The sequence below is a fragment of the Hypanus sabinus genome, chromosome 6 (genome assembly GCF_030144855.1).
Source record: "Hypanus sabinus isolate sHypSab1 chromosome 6, sHypSab1.hap1, whole genome shotgun sequence".
Taxonomy (NCBI): domain Eukaryota; kingdom Metazoa; phylum Chordata; class Chondrichthyes; order Myliobatiformes; family Dasyatidae; genus Hypanus; species Hypanus sabinus.
In genome coordinates, this window is record NC_082711.1 from 155,895,910 (window position 1) to 155,912,070 (window position 16,161).

The 16,161-nt window shown below is 40.3% G+C and overlaps 1 protein-coding gene across 1 annotated transcript in view; it reads left to right on the top strand.

Moving 5' to 3' along the window:
- The first annotated feature begins 797 nt into the window (after positions 1–797).
- pitpnm3 (PITPNM family member 3) overlaps positions 798–16,161 on the top strand; it is a 451,795-nt gene continuing 436,431 nt past the window's right edge. Inside the window, exons 1-2 of the mRNA XM_059973272.1 lie at positions 798–885; positions 9,281–9,376. Coding sequence (XP_059829255.1) covers positions 858–885; positions 9,281–9,376 — 124 coding nt within the window. The 5' untranslated portion in view covers positions 798–857. The remainder of the gene's footprint in view (positions 886–9,280; positions 9,377–16,161) is intronic.

The window sequence follows — 16,161 nt, forward strand, 5'->3', positions numbered from 1 at the left end:
AACAGGAGTTTCCAACCTTTTTTTATACCCTGGACTCCTACCATTAGAGGGGTTCATGGACCCTAGTTTGGGAATCCCAGATCTAGAAGTGGACCAAACACTGGCAAATGGAACTAGCTTACTTAGGGTTTTTTTTTGCACTATTGATTTATTCATAGTAATTCTGAATCTTCCCACTGTCCTGCAGTTGCAAAATAACAAATTTCACATCATAAAAGTCAATGATAATAAATCTGAGTCTGACATCTTGGTTGGCACTGAAGAATTGGGCCGAAAGGCCTACTTCTCTGCTCTCTGACTCTGGATCTTGTGGTCTGATCTGACATTCCAGAGTGGGAATGAAATGACCAGGTCAAAACAGGGCACAATTCACAACAACCTTTCCGGCAACCTCGGTGGCTCCCGTTCCTTAAAACTGCCGATGTTTGTTTGGAAAGCTGTTCTCAGAAATTTGCAGAATGCGAATAACCTAAAAGGGTCCATTCTTCAGTAAAACTGAAACAAAACGCAGGCGAGTTAGATCTTTTCTTCACCGTAAGTGAAAACGCTTTCGGATCCTGAAAGTGGCGCCGGGTCGGTGAGCCAATCCCTTCCCGCACAATCCTGTCTGCTGCTGGATGTTGCAAGGGGAACAGTGAGAGTTGATTTGCGACCTGGAGTCGCAGGACTTCTGCCTTGTACGGGCATTTAGGCTGAGAAGTGCTGGAAGCTCTCTGAGTGAATCTCCAAGCTAGTGCCCCCATTGAGAAATTCCTTCATAACATAATTTAACATGACTGTCAAATCGATCATTTGGGTCCTTGTGTGTCCTTGGTCGGCTTTCAAATTCCACCTGGAGCAGAATTTCCAGCCTAGCCATGAAAATGCAAATATTCAATGCAAGAGGTTAGTGTGTGTGTGTGTGTGCGCGCCCGCGCGCCCCAGAGAGAGAGAAAAGTGGGGGTGGTGGGGGCACAGGTTGTGGACCCAGATACACTCTTATTTCTGAGAGTTTGCGATTACTGTTCTCACAAAGTAATCTAATTGTTCTTAATATATCTCATATTTATCATAATCTCTTATAAAAAGACGCAGGAAAATGTGAATATTGCCAGATACTGAGAGAAAGAAACGAGTTAATAACTCTTAAGAAACAGGGGAATGGTGTTATTTAAAACCTGGTTAGTTTTCTGGGATCGTTAGGCGATGTGAAATGAATTTAATATTTTTCTGGATATGGCTTAACAATTCCAGTACCCCCTCCCTCCACTACAGACACACACTCGTTGTTATGCTCCTTTTATTTTCCAAAAAATCAGCAACTTTTCATCACCCACACTCTCACATTGCAGTGACCTTGGATGCGACATCCATTACTATTATAATACTTAATCTTTGTAACAGTAATTAATCACCAGCCGGGCTCCAGAGGGTTCTTTGCCAAGGTCTGTCTGTGTTCGCTGCAGAATCTGGTGTTTACTTCACTGGGAAGAAAGCGGGGATCTGCTTATTTACTTCAGCAGGCTGACCTTTTGAAACAGCGTTAAGGAAGGCTGTTCTGGCATCGTGGAAGTGGCCCTGCACCCAGCGCAGAATAGACCCATGTGGTCCGCTGACTGAGGGCTTGCCCATCTTAAAATCTTGGTGCCTCACTGAACCGTCCAGTGTGGGGAGCTCAGCTTGCTGCTTCAGAACTGATTGGCTGCTGTCACGCTAAGCAAACCCGGGGGTTTCATTTCTAACTCTGCTTCCTGCTCTCCCTGTCCTTGGTTTGGAGAAGGGATGCTGATTCTATCTGTGTGCCAGCAACATATTTAGTTGTCGCCCCCATCCCCACCCTCCACTACTATTAAGGTAGTGTGCACAAAAAAAAAACAGGGTGAGCTTTCTGTGTCTCCTTTTCTATGCGTGCTCACTGAGCTGGTATTTATATTCTGTTTGTATTCTGTGCTTCTGCACTCGAATGTCTAAATATTTGGATACAAGGAGACAAAAGATATTATTGTGTTCCTGAAAGGTAAGTTTAATGGACAAGATTATGAAAATGATATTATAACTGTTAAGCTAGATAATATAACATCTTACAGTGCTGGAGTCTTCATAGGAATGTGTGTTGAATTTAATGTGCTCTGAAGGATGAAGATAACAGTTCTGCATTGCTGTAAGTAACCAATACTCAATTATTATTTTTATTTGTAAAATTGTAATACTCACATAGATCAAAATACTTGACCCACTCACACAAATCAAAATATTTGACCTTCTGTGCATCTGTAATAGAAAGGACAGATCAGATTTAATCTAGATTTATTGCACAGCGGTTACTGTGTCAAGCATATTGTGTCTACCTTATGAAAGGCTACAGAGAGGTGTGGTTTGAAATTATAGAGGGAAATTTTACTCAGTTGCGAAGGTCTGTGCTGTCTGAGTTATGAATGAAGATGGGTAGAAGAAAGTAGATCAAGTTGTTTGTTTTCTGATAACTACATAAATGCTGCAGCTTCCAGATTTGCCTTCAGCTATTCCCTATCTCTTGGTAGCTCGGATTTTCATGAACTGGCATTCCTAGGTTGATGATTTCTCTGGAGTAAAATAAAGTTTCTGCATGGCTTTCATGATGTTGGCAGTATTCCCATGGAAGTTTAATGTCTTAAGATAACATCTGAAACATCAGCTGTGTGAGAGAGAGTGAGTGTTTTGCATTCTGCTTTATGTCTTTTATCCGATTGATTACAAACTGCTTGATATTTTATAAGTCTGGTATATGGTTAGTTTGCAAAGGTCACTCATTTTAAAGGTTTGATCAAATGTGTTCCAATTATATATTTTCTAATTGTGTTTTTTAAAAGCTATGTATGTTAAGATGCAGTGCAAAGATATTATTGGCCTGATTGTTGTTGTAGAACTATTTATTTAAATAATTTTTATTCATGCATTTTATACAGTGCTCTAAGTTAAAATAAACCTATTACAGAACTTTAATAAAATGAAATGTTAAAAACATTTCTGTTATAAATACTAGCAATGAATATTAAATTCTCACCCTGAATACCTACAAACATTACATTAACCAAATGAGAGACTTCTTATAAGTGACGCACTTACACTTGCCTCATTGACAAAGGAGAGCTGAAAATTTATTCCATCTGAGAAATTAACTGTTTCTGATTCATATTGCAGACAATCCATTATTTTAGTATGTTTTGCATGAGGTAATGATGGCTGGCAGTGCTGGGAACTTCTTGTGAATGATGTTTCCAGTTTATATTCATTGAAAGCACCATTTATTACAAGGTTAAGAATATGAGAACCCTGGAGTAGATGTAACCTTGTGGTTCTATGAATATGAAACAGGAGTTCTTCTTCGTAGATCTGTAGAGCATTAAACAGCCAGGTACACAAAGCAGCTTGGTATACCGAATGTTGTTTAATTTCTGAAATGCTAATTGATGGGAGTAGACTGCTTGAGTGCAATCCTGATCTAATGAAAGCAGGAATGCGTTAAAAGCTGCACAAAATGTAGTTTCAAAAAGTAAACATTTCTTTCCAGCAGATCAGTGGAATTAAGCTGATTTGGTTGACTCAAGATTGATGCTTCAAGATTACTATGGGTTTTATAAAAAACTAAGGGCATTTGATAGAAGAATGAAGAGGCTTTAAAATATTTTGCAAAGCAATGGTGATTCCACAATTGAGTACTGAGTAAGTACTGCAGGTAGAAAGTCTGTTAAATTAGAATATTCTTCATTCAACAGGCTGCTGCGGTAATGAGAATAAGGAGTCTTGATCTTGATAGTCAGATGCACAGCAATTGTGCAATGCTTGATCTTGGATAGTCATTTCTGGATGAGGTTTGGTAACACATTAAGCACAATTTTTTTGTCTCCCAAAAACTGCCGGCAGTTGGCTGTGAAGAGGTCTGCTGAAGATTTCAGGACAGGTTAATTCTTGATACTTGACCATTCAATGAAGGCATATAGCTCTTTTAAGAAAAAAGATTCTCCAGTACTGTTAGATTCCCTCATTTGCATTTTGAAGGTGCCTAATGCCTGTTTTGAAAGTTTCTTAAACCAGGAGAGATGACACTTGCAGGATGAACAGCTGAAGCTCTCTGATCAAGGCAACAACCTTGAGAACCTCTTCTGTACCTTTTCATGAGCCTTCACGTCCTTCATGGCTAGAATTGCAGGCGACACTTCAATAACGGACAAACTAATGTTTTATGCACCTGTGACTTCCTGACTTTTATACTCAATGTTCTGACCATACACCTGTCCCAACTAGTCCAGATTAAACTCCATTGGTTGTTCCTCTGTCCAAATGGCCTAGATGCTGTTATATTCTTTGGCAACCTTCTTCAGTGTGCGTAACTCTGCCAATTTTTCTCTGATCTGCATGCTTATTAATCAGTATGTTTTAATCAAGATCAATATTTATGTATCACAAGCAAGAGAGATTCAGTTCTGAATCTCATCACAGGCCAGTGAAAGTAGAAGTGGACTGTGAGGCAAAGCCCACTTACCCTCAACATCATAACCAGGACCAGGAAGTATACTCTCAGTGGCCACTTTGTTAGCTATTTATGCATATAATCATTTATTATATGCTGTAGCCCATTCACTTCAATGTTCAATGTGTTGTGCACACAAGGATGCTCTTCTGCACACCATTGTTGTAACATGTTGTTTTCATTATTGTTGCCTTCCTGGAAGCTCAAAACAGTCTGGTCATTCTCATCTGACCTCTTTCATTAACAAGACATTTTTGCGGATAAAAACTACTGCTCACTAGATTTTTGTTTTTTTTTTGCACCATTCTTTGTAAATTCTAGAGACTGCTGTGCATGAAAATTCCATGATATTGGCAATTTCTGAAATACTGAAACCACCCTGTCTGCCACCAGCAATCATTCCACAGTCAAAGTCACTTAGATAACACTTCTTCCCCATTCTGTTGTTTGGTCTGAACGACAACTGAACCTCTTGACCATGTCTGCTTGCTTTTATGTACTGTATTGTGTTGCTGCCACGTGAGTGGCTGACTAGATATTTGCAATAAAGTGGCCACTGATTGTAAATGAAAATGGACAGAGGCCAGTTGAGCTATGTTGATCTCTCATACTTTCAGAAAAAATCATGGCATAAAATATCATGGAAACATCTGAGCAGGAGAATTAACACTTTAGATTAGTGTTTTGTCATATACACCAGAGTCTATTAATAAGACTGGTTCATGTGAAGCTCATAGATTAAATGGTATACACTGTAAAAATAAATACAAATGTTAGAACAAGTACTACAATAAGTGCAAAACAGTAGAGTGGTGCAACAGCTGCAGTGCCGGATTTGGTCACATGTCGATACGACTGCCTTATTTAGGTGAGCAGAATGTCTGATGTTTACACAGGGGATGGTCTTCTCCTTTGAAAGGAAAAGATTATAGGATTGCTTCCTATTCCTGATGCACACTGGAGTGATCTGTATCACATTCAGTTCTACGGTAGCTGTAGATGCTCAGTTGGAATTATGTGCCTCCATTTACATGTCTTCACCTAATGGTCTAGTTGTCATTAGAATGATATAAAGTATGCTTTTCTTTGGGGAAAAATGTATAGTTAAACTTGTTTTGCAAGACTCTTCAATAGGAACATGGAGGATCGAAAAATGGACAGCTAGTTGATCTCAGGGAAGGTTAAAAAGTCAGCACAACATCATGGGCTGAAGGGGTCTACATTGTGCTGTTATGTTCTATATTGTAAGGCTGAGAGTCTTACTTGCCCTGTGAGACCTTTGGGGGGCATTACCTACCCCAAAAGACATCCACCATCCAAAAGTATAGAACTTCTTAACCTGAAGCACTTTCTCTTTTATAATAAGCAACACACCAGAGCAAAATGGTGGAGATGACCTTTCCTTGTATTCTCATACTTGCAGCCACATCACCAGCATGTAACATTGTATATCAGCATTCATAAGGAAGACATAATTTTTACAAGCCAAAACATGATTAGAATAAAATTATAGTCTATTTTAGTGCAAAGTGATCAAAGTTCCATTGAGTTGCTAAACTGCAGTGAGTAGGGTTGTGTTGGTTTGTTCAAGAACTGAATGGGTTGAAGATCATCAGGACTTTGGATATTCATTTGTGAACAACTTGATGCAAGAGTTAAAAGCAAAGGGGAGGGTGTTTTGTAAATAAATGATTTGTCTTGCTCTTATTTGTAATAGCTAAAATGAAGTCCTAACCAGTGTGAAGGACTTTACCGTTACCGCTTCCCTAAAACTTTTGACTTTGACACAAGGAATCTACAGCAAGAGACAGTGTAATGCTTTTATCAGGGTCTTTGATTTTTTTCATGATACTGTACTTTGTGCTCAATTTATTTAATTACATTAAGCAGTGGTGAGTAATGATTTTGGATTATTTGTGTTCTCATACCTGTATAATCAGGCCTAATCATTCCATAGTTCAGAAAGTTAAAGGAATGGATGGGATTCAATACAACAGGCTCTATCATAGATTTTGCAAATGGATCATTCATTCATCAGGGCTGATTGGCCAGTATTGGCTCCCTCGTGCCATGGGCTAGAGGAGAAACAGTGGAATGATTGCTGCAGCTATCTAAAGTGACCTGGTTGGTTCACAGGATTTTCTGACTCCTTATCTGGAGCTCTGAGGATTAGATTTCATTGATGCGTGCCAGCACATTCATCTTTCACAAGACTATTGCAGAAATGGAGAACGAGAAAACTAAGAGGCAGATACAGGGTGGGATGGTTGGGATTGGGGACAACGGTCCACATTATTCCTGTCGCATGGATATGAGTATTTCTTGTACCCAAAGATATTTTGCTAGTCTTTTTGAACTACCCTAAGCATAATTTCCTTTTGCTGAGTGAGACCTTTGTGGGGCGTGCTCTCCAGATCTTGTTCTTAAACTTGTACACTGCAGGACACTTGATTTGAATTGGTTAGTTGAAAGGCTGGGAGAAATGGCAGCTGTCCAGGAGCAGTGTGGTAAATCAACCACCTTCATTTATCTCCACTACTGCTTTGTTTCCTCTGGGCAGTAGGATGCTTTTTAAAATGATAAAGCATCTAGCTGGTGCAGTTTCTTTTTTTTAATAGAAAGTCAAACAGTAAATCTTATAGGAATAAAAGATGTGCAGCTCTCAATTAATGACTTCCTCTGATAGGACCATGAAATTACCACCCAACATGTGACTCTGTATGCCAGACTCTCTTCACTCTGAGTTGCAGAGCCAATGACCTTGTAATTCAAAATAGGAGCTGTAGGGACATTGAGCTTGTGACCTGCCAGGATCACCAGTGAACCCAAGTGTAGGAATGGAAGAATCTCATAATTTAAACAAAATACAAGGTTTATTAGAGAAATTAACCAGCAAAACCAACAAGAGCTCAGGCAAACTATCCAGAATCTTGAAGAACTCGGTCAGAGTGTCACCGGATAAGGTTTCACAATGACTGAACAAAGAGGGTTTGGCAAGCCCATACCCCCTGAGATATATCCTGGAGCACGTAGGAACTCAGGACCAATTAGATAGTCTTGGGGTCCAGACGAAGCAATAATCCCAAAGATAACAACTACAATGAAAATCCTGGTCTAATTCAGTCGCCCCAAATTGAATAAAAGTGTTAAGTACAAAGAGAGCTTAACGATCCCCATGATCCCAATGAGATCACCTGCAACAAAGTGAAAACCCAGAGCTAGTCCAAAGACAAACAACTAGACAAAAAAGATAAACAATCCAAAGGACACTATGTACCCATGAGGTTACACTGAGAAATTACAATCCACATACTAACTGGGGGAAATAAATCTTTTCTTTTTAAAAAAACCTCTTGGTTGAGAATTGACCTGTCATAGGTCTAACACCAAACAAGGATTTGATTTTGTCATTAATTTTTGGCAGTGCAGCTTATAGCCACAGACTATTTTTGTCTGAGGAGGAACTTGAATGGGTTAATCGGGAAGCTAAGACGACTGCTTTGATGAGAAATTATAAATGTTTAGACTGGTCCACAAATGGTCTGTAATGGATGAGCCTCTGAGTAGAAGAGGGAAAATCAGTGGATAGAGCAGGGCAAGGAGATGTGCTCCCAGTAATCTTTGATCTTCATGCCTCATGCACCATCTGTGCTTGAATGAGCATGAGGGTACCCATTAGCTTCTGGTAAAGGTTGCCATGACTCACCTACTGGTATAACAGCAGCTTGCCAGTGATTCTCCCTCTAATCACCAGTGCAGTTCTGTGATCCATGCTATATTAATCTTGGGTAGCAAGTAAAGGTTAACTCAGGTGAAAAATGTAACAAGAGAATAATTTCAAAACACACCAGGTTCCCCTCAATAAGCAAAAGCTGCGAAAGCAAAGACAGGGCAGAGAGCAGCGGGTGCACAGAACTGCGCAGTAATTATGGTGTCTATAAATAACACAACAAAACATATTCAGTATGACTTCTTTAAAAACTTCAATGGACTCCAATTGCCTATCCTTTTAATTTTTGTTCTGAATGTCAATCTTCCTTTATCAGGCCAATTTATTCCTTGGGGTGTTGACTCTCAATTAGGGAACAGTTCTATCATTCAATCAGCTTTCCTTACCATAGTTCCTCATGCGAAATCAGTGTTGATGGAGTGTTGAAATGTAGGATTTTCACAGCCACACTTGCCTTTTTCCACACCAAGCATTCCCAACCTTTTTTTATGCCATGGACTAATACCAATAAGCAGGGGGTCCGTGGACGCCAGCTTGGGGACCCCTGGTCCGCATAGAGCCCTCTTCCAGTTAAAGGGAATAGATAACTTAGAACTTTGTACCATTTTTAGGAATGGCAATCCTCAGTTTTTTTTTGTGGTCCGAAATAGCATTACTGTTTTACCAGTTAGATATTCCTCTTGACCCAGGTGGGTGAACTGTGCCTGATCTGTATTAGTCAGCAGATTTCCACGTAATAAAATGGGGCAATGGGAGAGTTCATCTGTGGATCTTGAAGCTCTTTTGTGTAGAGGAACAAGCAAGAGTGTGAGAAAAGAATGATTATACATGGCTCTGTTGGGGAAGAGGGCAATAGAAAAAAATCTACACCATCAAGGTTGTTATAAATTGTGAAGCTTTCTCAAGGCCATCTGCCACATATGACGTAATAAGCATTTCGTCTTTCTCAAAGTGACATTCAATGGTGGGAACCTATTAATTTTGCAGGTACACTGGAGTGATAACTCTTATGCAACAGTAGGGCTAATTTCCTCTGACTGGTCTTTCTCTTCCTATTGCAGCTGCTTCTTGCCGATATACTCACTCACAGTGGCGGATGCAGAATATTGTGCATGACTCTGGCGACAGCTCAGAGGATGAATTCTTCGATGCACGAGGTTTGTGGTTGTGCTACTTGTTCTGAAGAAGTCAGTAATGACTGTTATCAGTTGAGCAACTCTTGGTGAAGAGCCCAGGTGAAAAGAGCAGACTGAATGATCGAGATACTGAATTTCCTATGTGCCATAATAAGACCTGACTTTAATAATATCCATTTAGTAATAAAAAAACTCCACAAACATCTTGCATCAAAAATCTTACACTATTAATTAAACTGACGCTGTCTAATAAGTCAGCTTGTATTTTAAATTTCAAATTCTTGTGATACATATTCAGACCTGTCTACTGATGGCTAATTTGCATAGTTATGCTGATTAAAGTGCGAGGCACTGCTTCAGTGCATCCGCCGTCTAGTCTTCCCAGTTTCATCAGGTAGTTAAGTCTAGAGATGTTCATTATTATCTCTGATAAAGTATCTGGGATAGTATAATATTCTTGTGGAAAACAATGTCCCCAGATGATATTGTTGGCGAATTTTTAATTTTATTTTTATTTTCTAATTAGAGATACATTAGGTCTTTTGGGCCAATGAGCTCACACTGCCCAATTACACCATGTAACCAATAACCTACTAATCCGTACATCTTTGGAAAGTGGGAGCAAACCAAGGGACCCACAGAAAATCCCCGTGGTCACGGGGAGAACATACAAACTCCTTAGAGACAGTGGCAGAAGTTGAACCCTGGTTGGTGGTGCTGTTATGCTCCCGTACCGCTCACTGGAACGGAACCCCCATCGATGATGGCTGGTGCTGTAAAGCTGTGCACTTACCACTGTGTTGCTGTGCCATGCCAAATGTCCCATTTTAACTCTTCAAGAACCAATTACAGGAAAAGTGTAGTCCATGAAGATGAAGACTGCCAATATCAAATGCACGTTGTAATTTTCAAATTCTCTGTTTCATATGGTGGTCACCCTTCATTATGCTGACATACTGTTATGAGTATTGTCTTGCCTGCTGTAAGCTATTGAGAGAAGGTTTAGTAAACACTGTCATGACATTATCCCTAGAAATTATATTTTGAGTGGATGATTGCTTTATATATTTAGATGGTATACTTGTATGAGCAGTGCTGGATTAGCTCTCTGCTTTTGCACAACTATTCAATTGTTCACTGAACTCAGTTTGTATTCCAGTACTCTTACGTACAGTCTTCCTAAATGTTGCCTGGCCACTGTACGCAGCTCTTATTGTCACGACTAATCTCTCTCGCTTTCTTAGGCTCTAGCCTTTCCAAAGGGATGGGGTTGGCGGGGGTGCTGAGAAGGAAAGCACTGTGAATTCCTTGTGGAATTAATTTTCCTTCCATTTCAGAATCAGTTTAATATCACAGGCATATGTCATGAAATTTGTTAACTTTGTGGCAGCAGTAAAATGCAATACATAATAATAGAAAGAAAACTGTGAATTACAGTAAGTATATGTCTACTAAATAGTTAAATAAGTAGTGCAGACAAAAAGTACAGTATTGGGGTCGTGTTCATGGGTTAAGGTCCATTCAGAAATCAGATGGCAGAGGGGAAGAAGCAGTTCTTGAATTGTTGCATGTGCCTTCAGGCTTCTGTGCCTCCTTCCTAATGGTAGCAATGAGAAGAGGGCATGTCCTGGGTAATGGGGGTCCTTAATGAAGGATGCTGCCTTTTTGAGCCATTGCTTTTTGAAGCTGTCCTGAATACCACAGAGGCTAGTGCCCCTGATGGAGCTGACTAAGGTTACAACTCTCTGCACCTTGCATCGATCTTGAGCGGTTGTGCCCCCCACCCCAGCCAGACGGTGACACAGCCAGTTAGAATGTTCTCCATGGTACATCTATAGAAATTTGTGGGTATTTGATATAAGTTCAGTTTTAAGTTTCCAAAACTCTTACTGGGCATAAGCTGGTGTCAATTATTGTTACTGTGAATCTCAGATCAGTATACTGTGCGTTGTATCTGTATTATATTTATTAAGATACCCAACATAATGTAATAGGATGCCAACAATTCACTTTTGAGACATATCCAAATCCAGCAGATCAAGTAAATATTAATTGTTAAGAATGTAATGCAAGAAAATTAATCCTTTTTAAGTGAATAGTTATAGCCTGCAGAATTCCCACTGTTGCCAGACCGTCTTTACTGCTTGTAGTCTAATCCTGCCCTTGAAATATTTAATTACCAAGAATGGCTTTGAGGTGCAACCTGCCTTCACATTGTGCCCTGTAACAATAATTGGTGTTGGCAAGCTTGTGAGGGAAATGTCTCTGTGTACCTATTTCTGATGTCAGTGTAGTTGGAGCAAGAATCGAGATAGGCGATCTGATGTCAGATAGTCCTCGCGATGGGTTGTTTTGATCCTACACACCCCTGCATTGCATGTCTTTGCTGAGATCCAATCAATTTTATTTCCCCATGAATATTTCTGAACAAAGAATTTCTGCTTAAACAATGACTCTGTTTCTGAGTTGGACTTGGTGCTGTTTGCACTTGTAAGAAGTTGGAAATGATCATATCATTTAAACAAGGTTAATGGAAAGAGAGTATTTTACTTTGGTTTCTGGAATCTTTGTGCTCCATCAAATAATCTTAATTGGTATATTATTAAATGGAAAAAAAGATGAGATGACAGTACTATGGCAAAATTTGGTTAATTGTATTGTTTTGGTTAATTAGCCAACTTTGTGCTTTTGGCAAAGAAATATAAAATGTAAGGGAAGATATTGAGTAGAATTAAGGAACAAAAGGTCTCCATGTTTCTGAAGGTCACTGAGCAGATTAAAATGTGGACAGTAATCTATAGGGATGCTTCTTTCATTAGCCAAGATATCAGATTATAAATTCAGGGAAATTATTCTCGACATGTTAGGATACCACATAAGCACTGTATACAGTTCTGAAGATATTCAACTGATATAGGTTATCAAGAGATAGTAAATGCTTTTTTTTTAACTCTCATTTTATTTTACATGTCTTTCGTGCTTATATCAATGGGGATGCATGATATACACAATATGTAATTGGGGTAAAGTTTAGTGAGTCAGTAGAGCCCACAGGGTTAGTCCAACTGAGCCCAGCGCTAGACTAACACATGCTGGAGGAAGTTGTGTTAGGGTGTTGTTGAATGCTGGTGGTTGTTGATTCTGCCGCAGGCAGGGAAGTGTAATTTAAATGTAACTTTCTGGCAAGGTCATGGATATTCGTTGCTCAATCCATGTGGTCCACTCTCATTTTCACAGCAAGGATATACCTTTTAGAACCATGATTGAGACTCCCAGATGATCCAATCTCCCTCTTGGTACCTGACTTCCACGCTGCAGTCATCAAAAGTGCAGAACAAGAGAAACACAGTGGTTATGAAGCAAAAACAGTTAATTGATAATCGTGAAACATGCACTATTCCTGCATTTTCTTACTCTAAGTTGAATTTTCTCATTGCTATTATTGCAGTGGAGGACTTTCACATACTTTCTCATTCCATTAGAGTACAGTATCTGTAAACAGAATTTACACAACACTATTCCCATTTAGTAAACAACATTTCCTTTTGTTATGCTTCATTACATCATTCAAAGGTATTAACAATGCACATATTGAGGGGGTACAGGAGCTTGAGGACCCACACTCAATATTTTAAAAACAACTTCTTTTCCTTCATAAAAACACAAAATGCTGGCAGAACTCAGCAGGCCAGACAGCATCTATGGGAGGAGGTAGTGACGACGTTTCGGGCCGAAACCCTTCATCAGGAGAGAAGTAGCATGGGATGGTCGAGGGGGGATAAGAAGTGGGGGGAGGGATGAAGTACAGAGCTGGGAAGTGATAGGCTGGAGGGAAATGGGCTACGGGGAAGGTGGAGAATTATGGGAAATAAAAGAGAAAGAAAGGTAGGGCTGAGGGGAGATTATAGTGAGGGGGGGAGAAAAGAGAGAAAGAGAACCAGACTAAAATTATAGATAGGATGGGGTAAGTGGGTGGGCAGTGGTATCAACGGAGGTCTGTGAGTTGAATGTTCATACCGGCAGGTAGGAGGCTACCTAGGCGGGAGATAAGGTATTGCTCCATCGACCTGCGTGTGGCCTCATCTTGACGGTAGAGGAGGCCATGGACAGACATGTCGGAGTGGGAGTGGTCTGTGGAATTGAAGCATGTGGCCACACACTTTTCCTTCATCATCAGATTTCTGAAAGGTTCATGAAGCCATGAACCTATTTTGCACCAGTTATTTATATTTTTATATTTTTTATTGTAACCTACTGTATAATAATTTTAAAAATGTATACATGGTGCTGTCACAAAACAACAAATTTCACAACATATGTCCGTGATAGTAAACCTGATTCTGATCAAAAAACATTCTACAGAAGGATCTCTGGATCGAGTGGCATCTGTGGGAGAGAAAGAATTGCTGACATTTTTTGTTGAAACCCTGCATCGTGATGAGATTACCAGTTTAAAGAGGGGAAGAGGCACTCCCTTTCTCCTGATTATGTTGTCCAGCTCCCCTCACCAGTCTCAGTCCTGTTGCAGGATTTTGGCCGAAAACATTAACAATTCTTTTCCTCTCGCAGATGCCGGTTGAGCCACTGAGGTCCTCTTTTAGATATTTTTGTTGCTCCGTATTCCAGCATCTTGTCTCCCTGATGGTTTTGCCACAGGTTTGCATACTTGGGTAGATCATCTCATGGGTCTAACCTCTTTACATCTTCACTGTAGAACAATGGAATGCCCGAGGTGCTTGGAGTCACCCCTCGGAGGCTCTCAGTCCCCTGCACTCTGAGTAGGTATTGCTGCAGATGACTGCTATTCTGTTATCACTGGTGCTGGTGAACAGTCTGAAGATGGTACTCTTGTTGGGGATGTAGCTGTAGACAGTAACACGCATTCTGACTCACTGACGTGATTGGTCTCACGCAGCCCTGTCTAGACCGGCGTGACCCACAGGCACACCATTTTGTTGGAAATATTGGCAACTGCTCTGCATGTGCCTGCAAGGAGGGAGTTGTGGACACAGCTCAGCATATCACAGGAACCAACCTCTCCTCCACGGACTCCACCTACACTTCTTGCTGCCTTAGTAAGGCAGCCAGCATAATCAAAGACCCCACCCATCCCGGACAATCTCTCTTCTCCCCTCTCCCAATGGGCGGGTGATTGAAAGGTCAGAAAGCATGTGCCACCAAGATCAAGGGCAGCTTTCATCCCACTGTAGTCAGACTCTTGACCAGACCTTTCGTACGGTGCTAGGCCTCACAATCCACTGAATTATGATCTTGCACTTTATTGTTTACCTGCACTGCACTCTCTCGGTGGGTTTTATTCTGCATTGTTATTGTTTTATCTTATTCTAGCTCAGTGCACTGTGTAATGATTTAATCTGTATAAACAGTATACAAGACAAACTTTTCACTATCTTGCTACACGTGACAATAATAAGCCAAATACCAATACCAAATTGAAAAGAGCAACCGAAAATACTGGTAATATTCAGCATTTGTGGATTGAGAGGAATAATTTGTGTTGCAGGTTAATGAGCTTGCTCTGCCCTCCAAATCTACTCTCACTTGTCTTAGCCAGTCCTTGCCCATTAAGATTGATCCATTTATGTTTTGCTGTTGCAATATGTAATCGCCATCATCACCCCAAGAATGCTGATTTTTTTGCTGGTGGGAAAATTCATCTGGAGATGCCTTGTGCTTTTCCTCAGTGGCATTTACTGCAGGTTTCGCCACTTGTATTTAGGGCAGCAATGAAGACCCTCCATCTCTGGTAACATTCATGGCATCCTTCATTGTGCAAGTAGCTTCCTCTCGGTTTCACTACTGTTACCCTTGCAAGTCCTGGGTGTAGACTCAGGAATCCTGTCACACTCAGATGTGAAAGGGTTCTTCATTTCTGTTTCAGTAACGGTTTTGTTTTACCAGTCAGGGTTGTTAGCGCTGAGCTGAACCCTCCATAACTGGAGGACTGGTGGACCACTCTTAGTCTGGCTTTTACCCTTTGACCTGTTTGGCTTGGGTGACCCAACTAAGAGCTAAAGCATAAAGCTCTTGACTCCAACCAGCATAGCTCTCCAGGTCATTGAGGCATGCAAGCCTATGACAAGGTTGTGGTCCTCTAGAAGGTCTCCTTAGTGGTATATCACTGAAACTCTGTAATTAAATATCTTACTTCATTATAGAGCAGACTGCTGCAGTGCTAATAATCTAGATTAATGTATTATTGATCAGGATCTGTCTTTTGAAATTTTGGAAGAAGATGGATTCCATTTTGCTCAATTAACAGCACAGACGATATGCAAACCAGGTCCTTATCATTCTCAACAACTTCACTACAATAAAGTTTACTGTAATCACTTAACCTCACCTTCAATTTGGGTTGCGACCAGTAAGTTGCTGCAATTATGACCCATGCATTGGCACCAGAAGGCCATTTTGCCTTTGTGCCATGGCTCTGGCAGTTTGCCAACACATCTCCAACAAGCAGATCACTTTATCATACTATTTTTCTGTCTGGCTTTGGATAGAGTAGTGGTCTTTTCCACCATCTTATAGCTATGTGCAGCATGAGCCGCTTGAGGTGGAAAAAGTTGTCTTTCTTTTAATGTTTTTCTCTCTGTTTAGACAGATTTTTTTAAAGTTTGTTTGCCTTGAGAAACTTTGATCCTTTCATCAATCAGTTGACAAACCTACTTTTCTCTAAGAGCACTGTTTAGAAACTTGTGAAAATTGCAATGTAATGCAAGGTCCTTCAATGCTTCAATGTAATTGCCAGTGGATTTGCCATACTTTTGAGCTTGTGGCTGAAC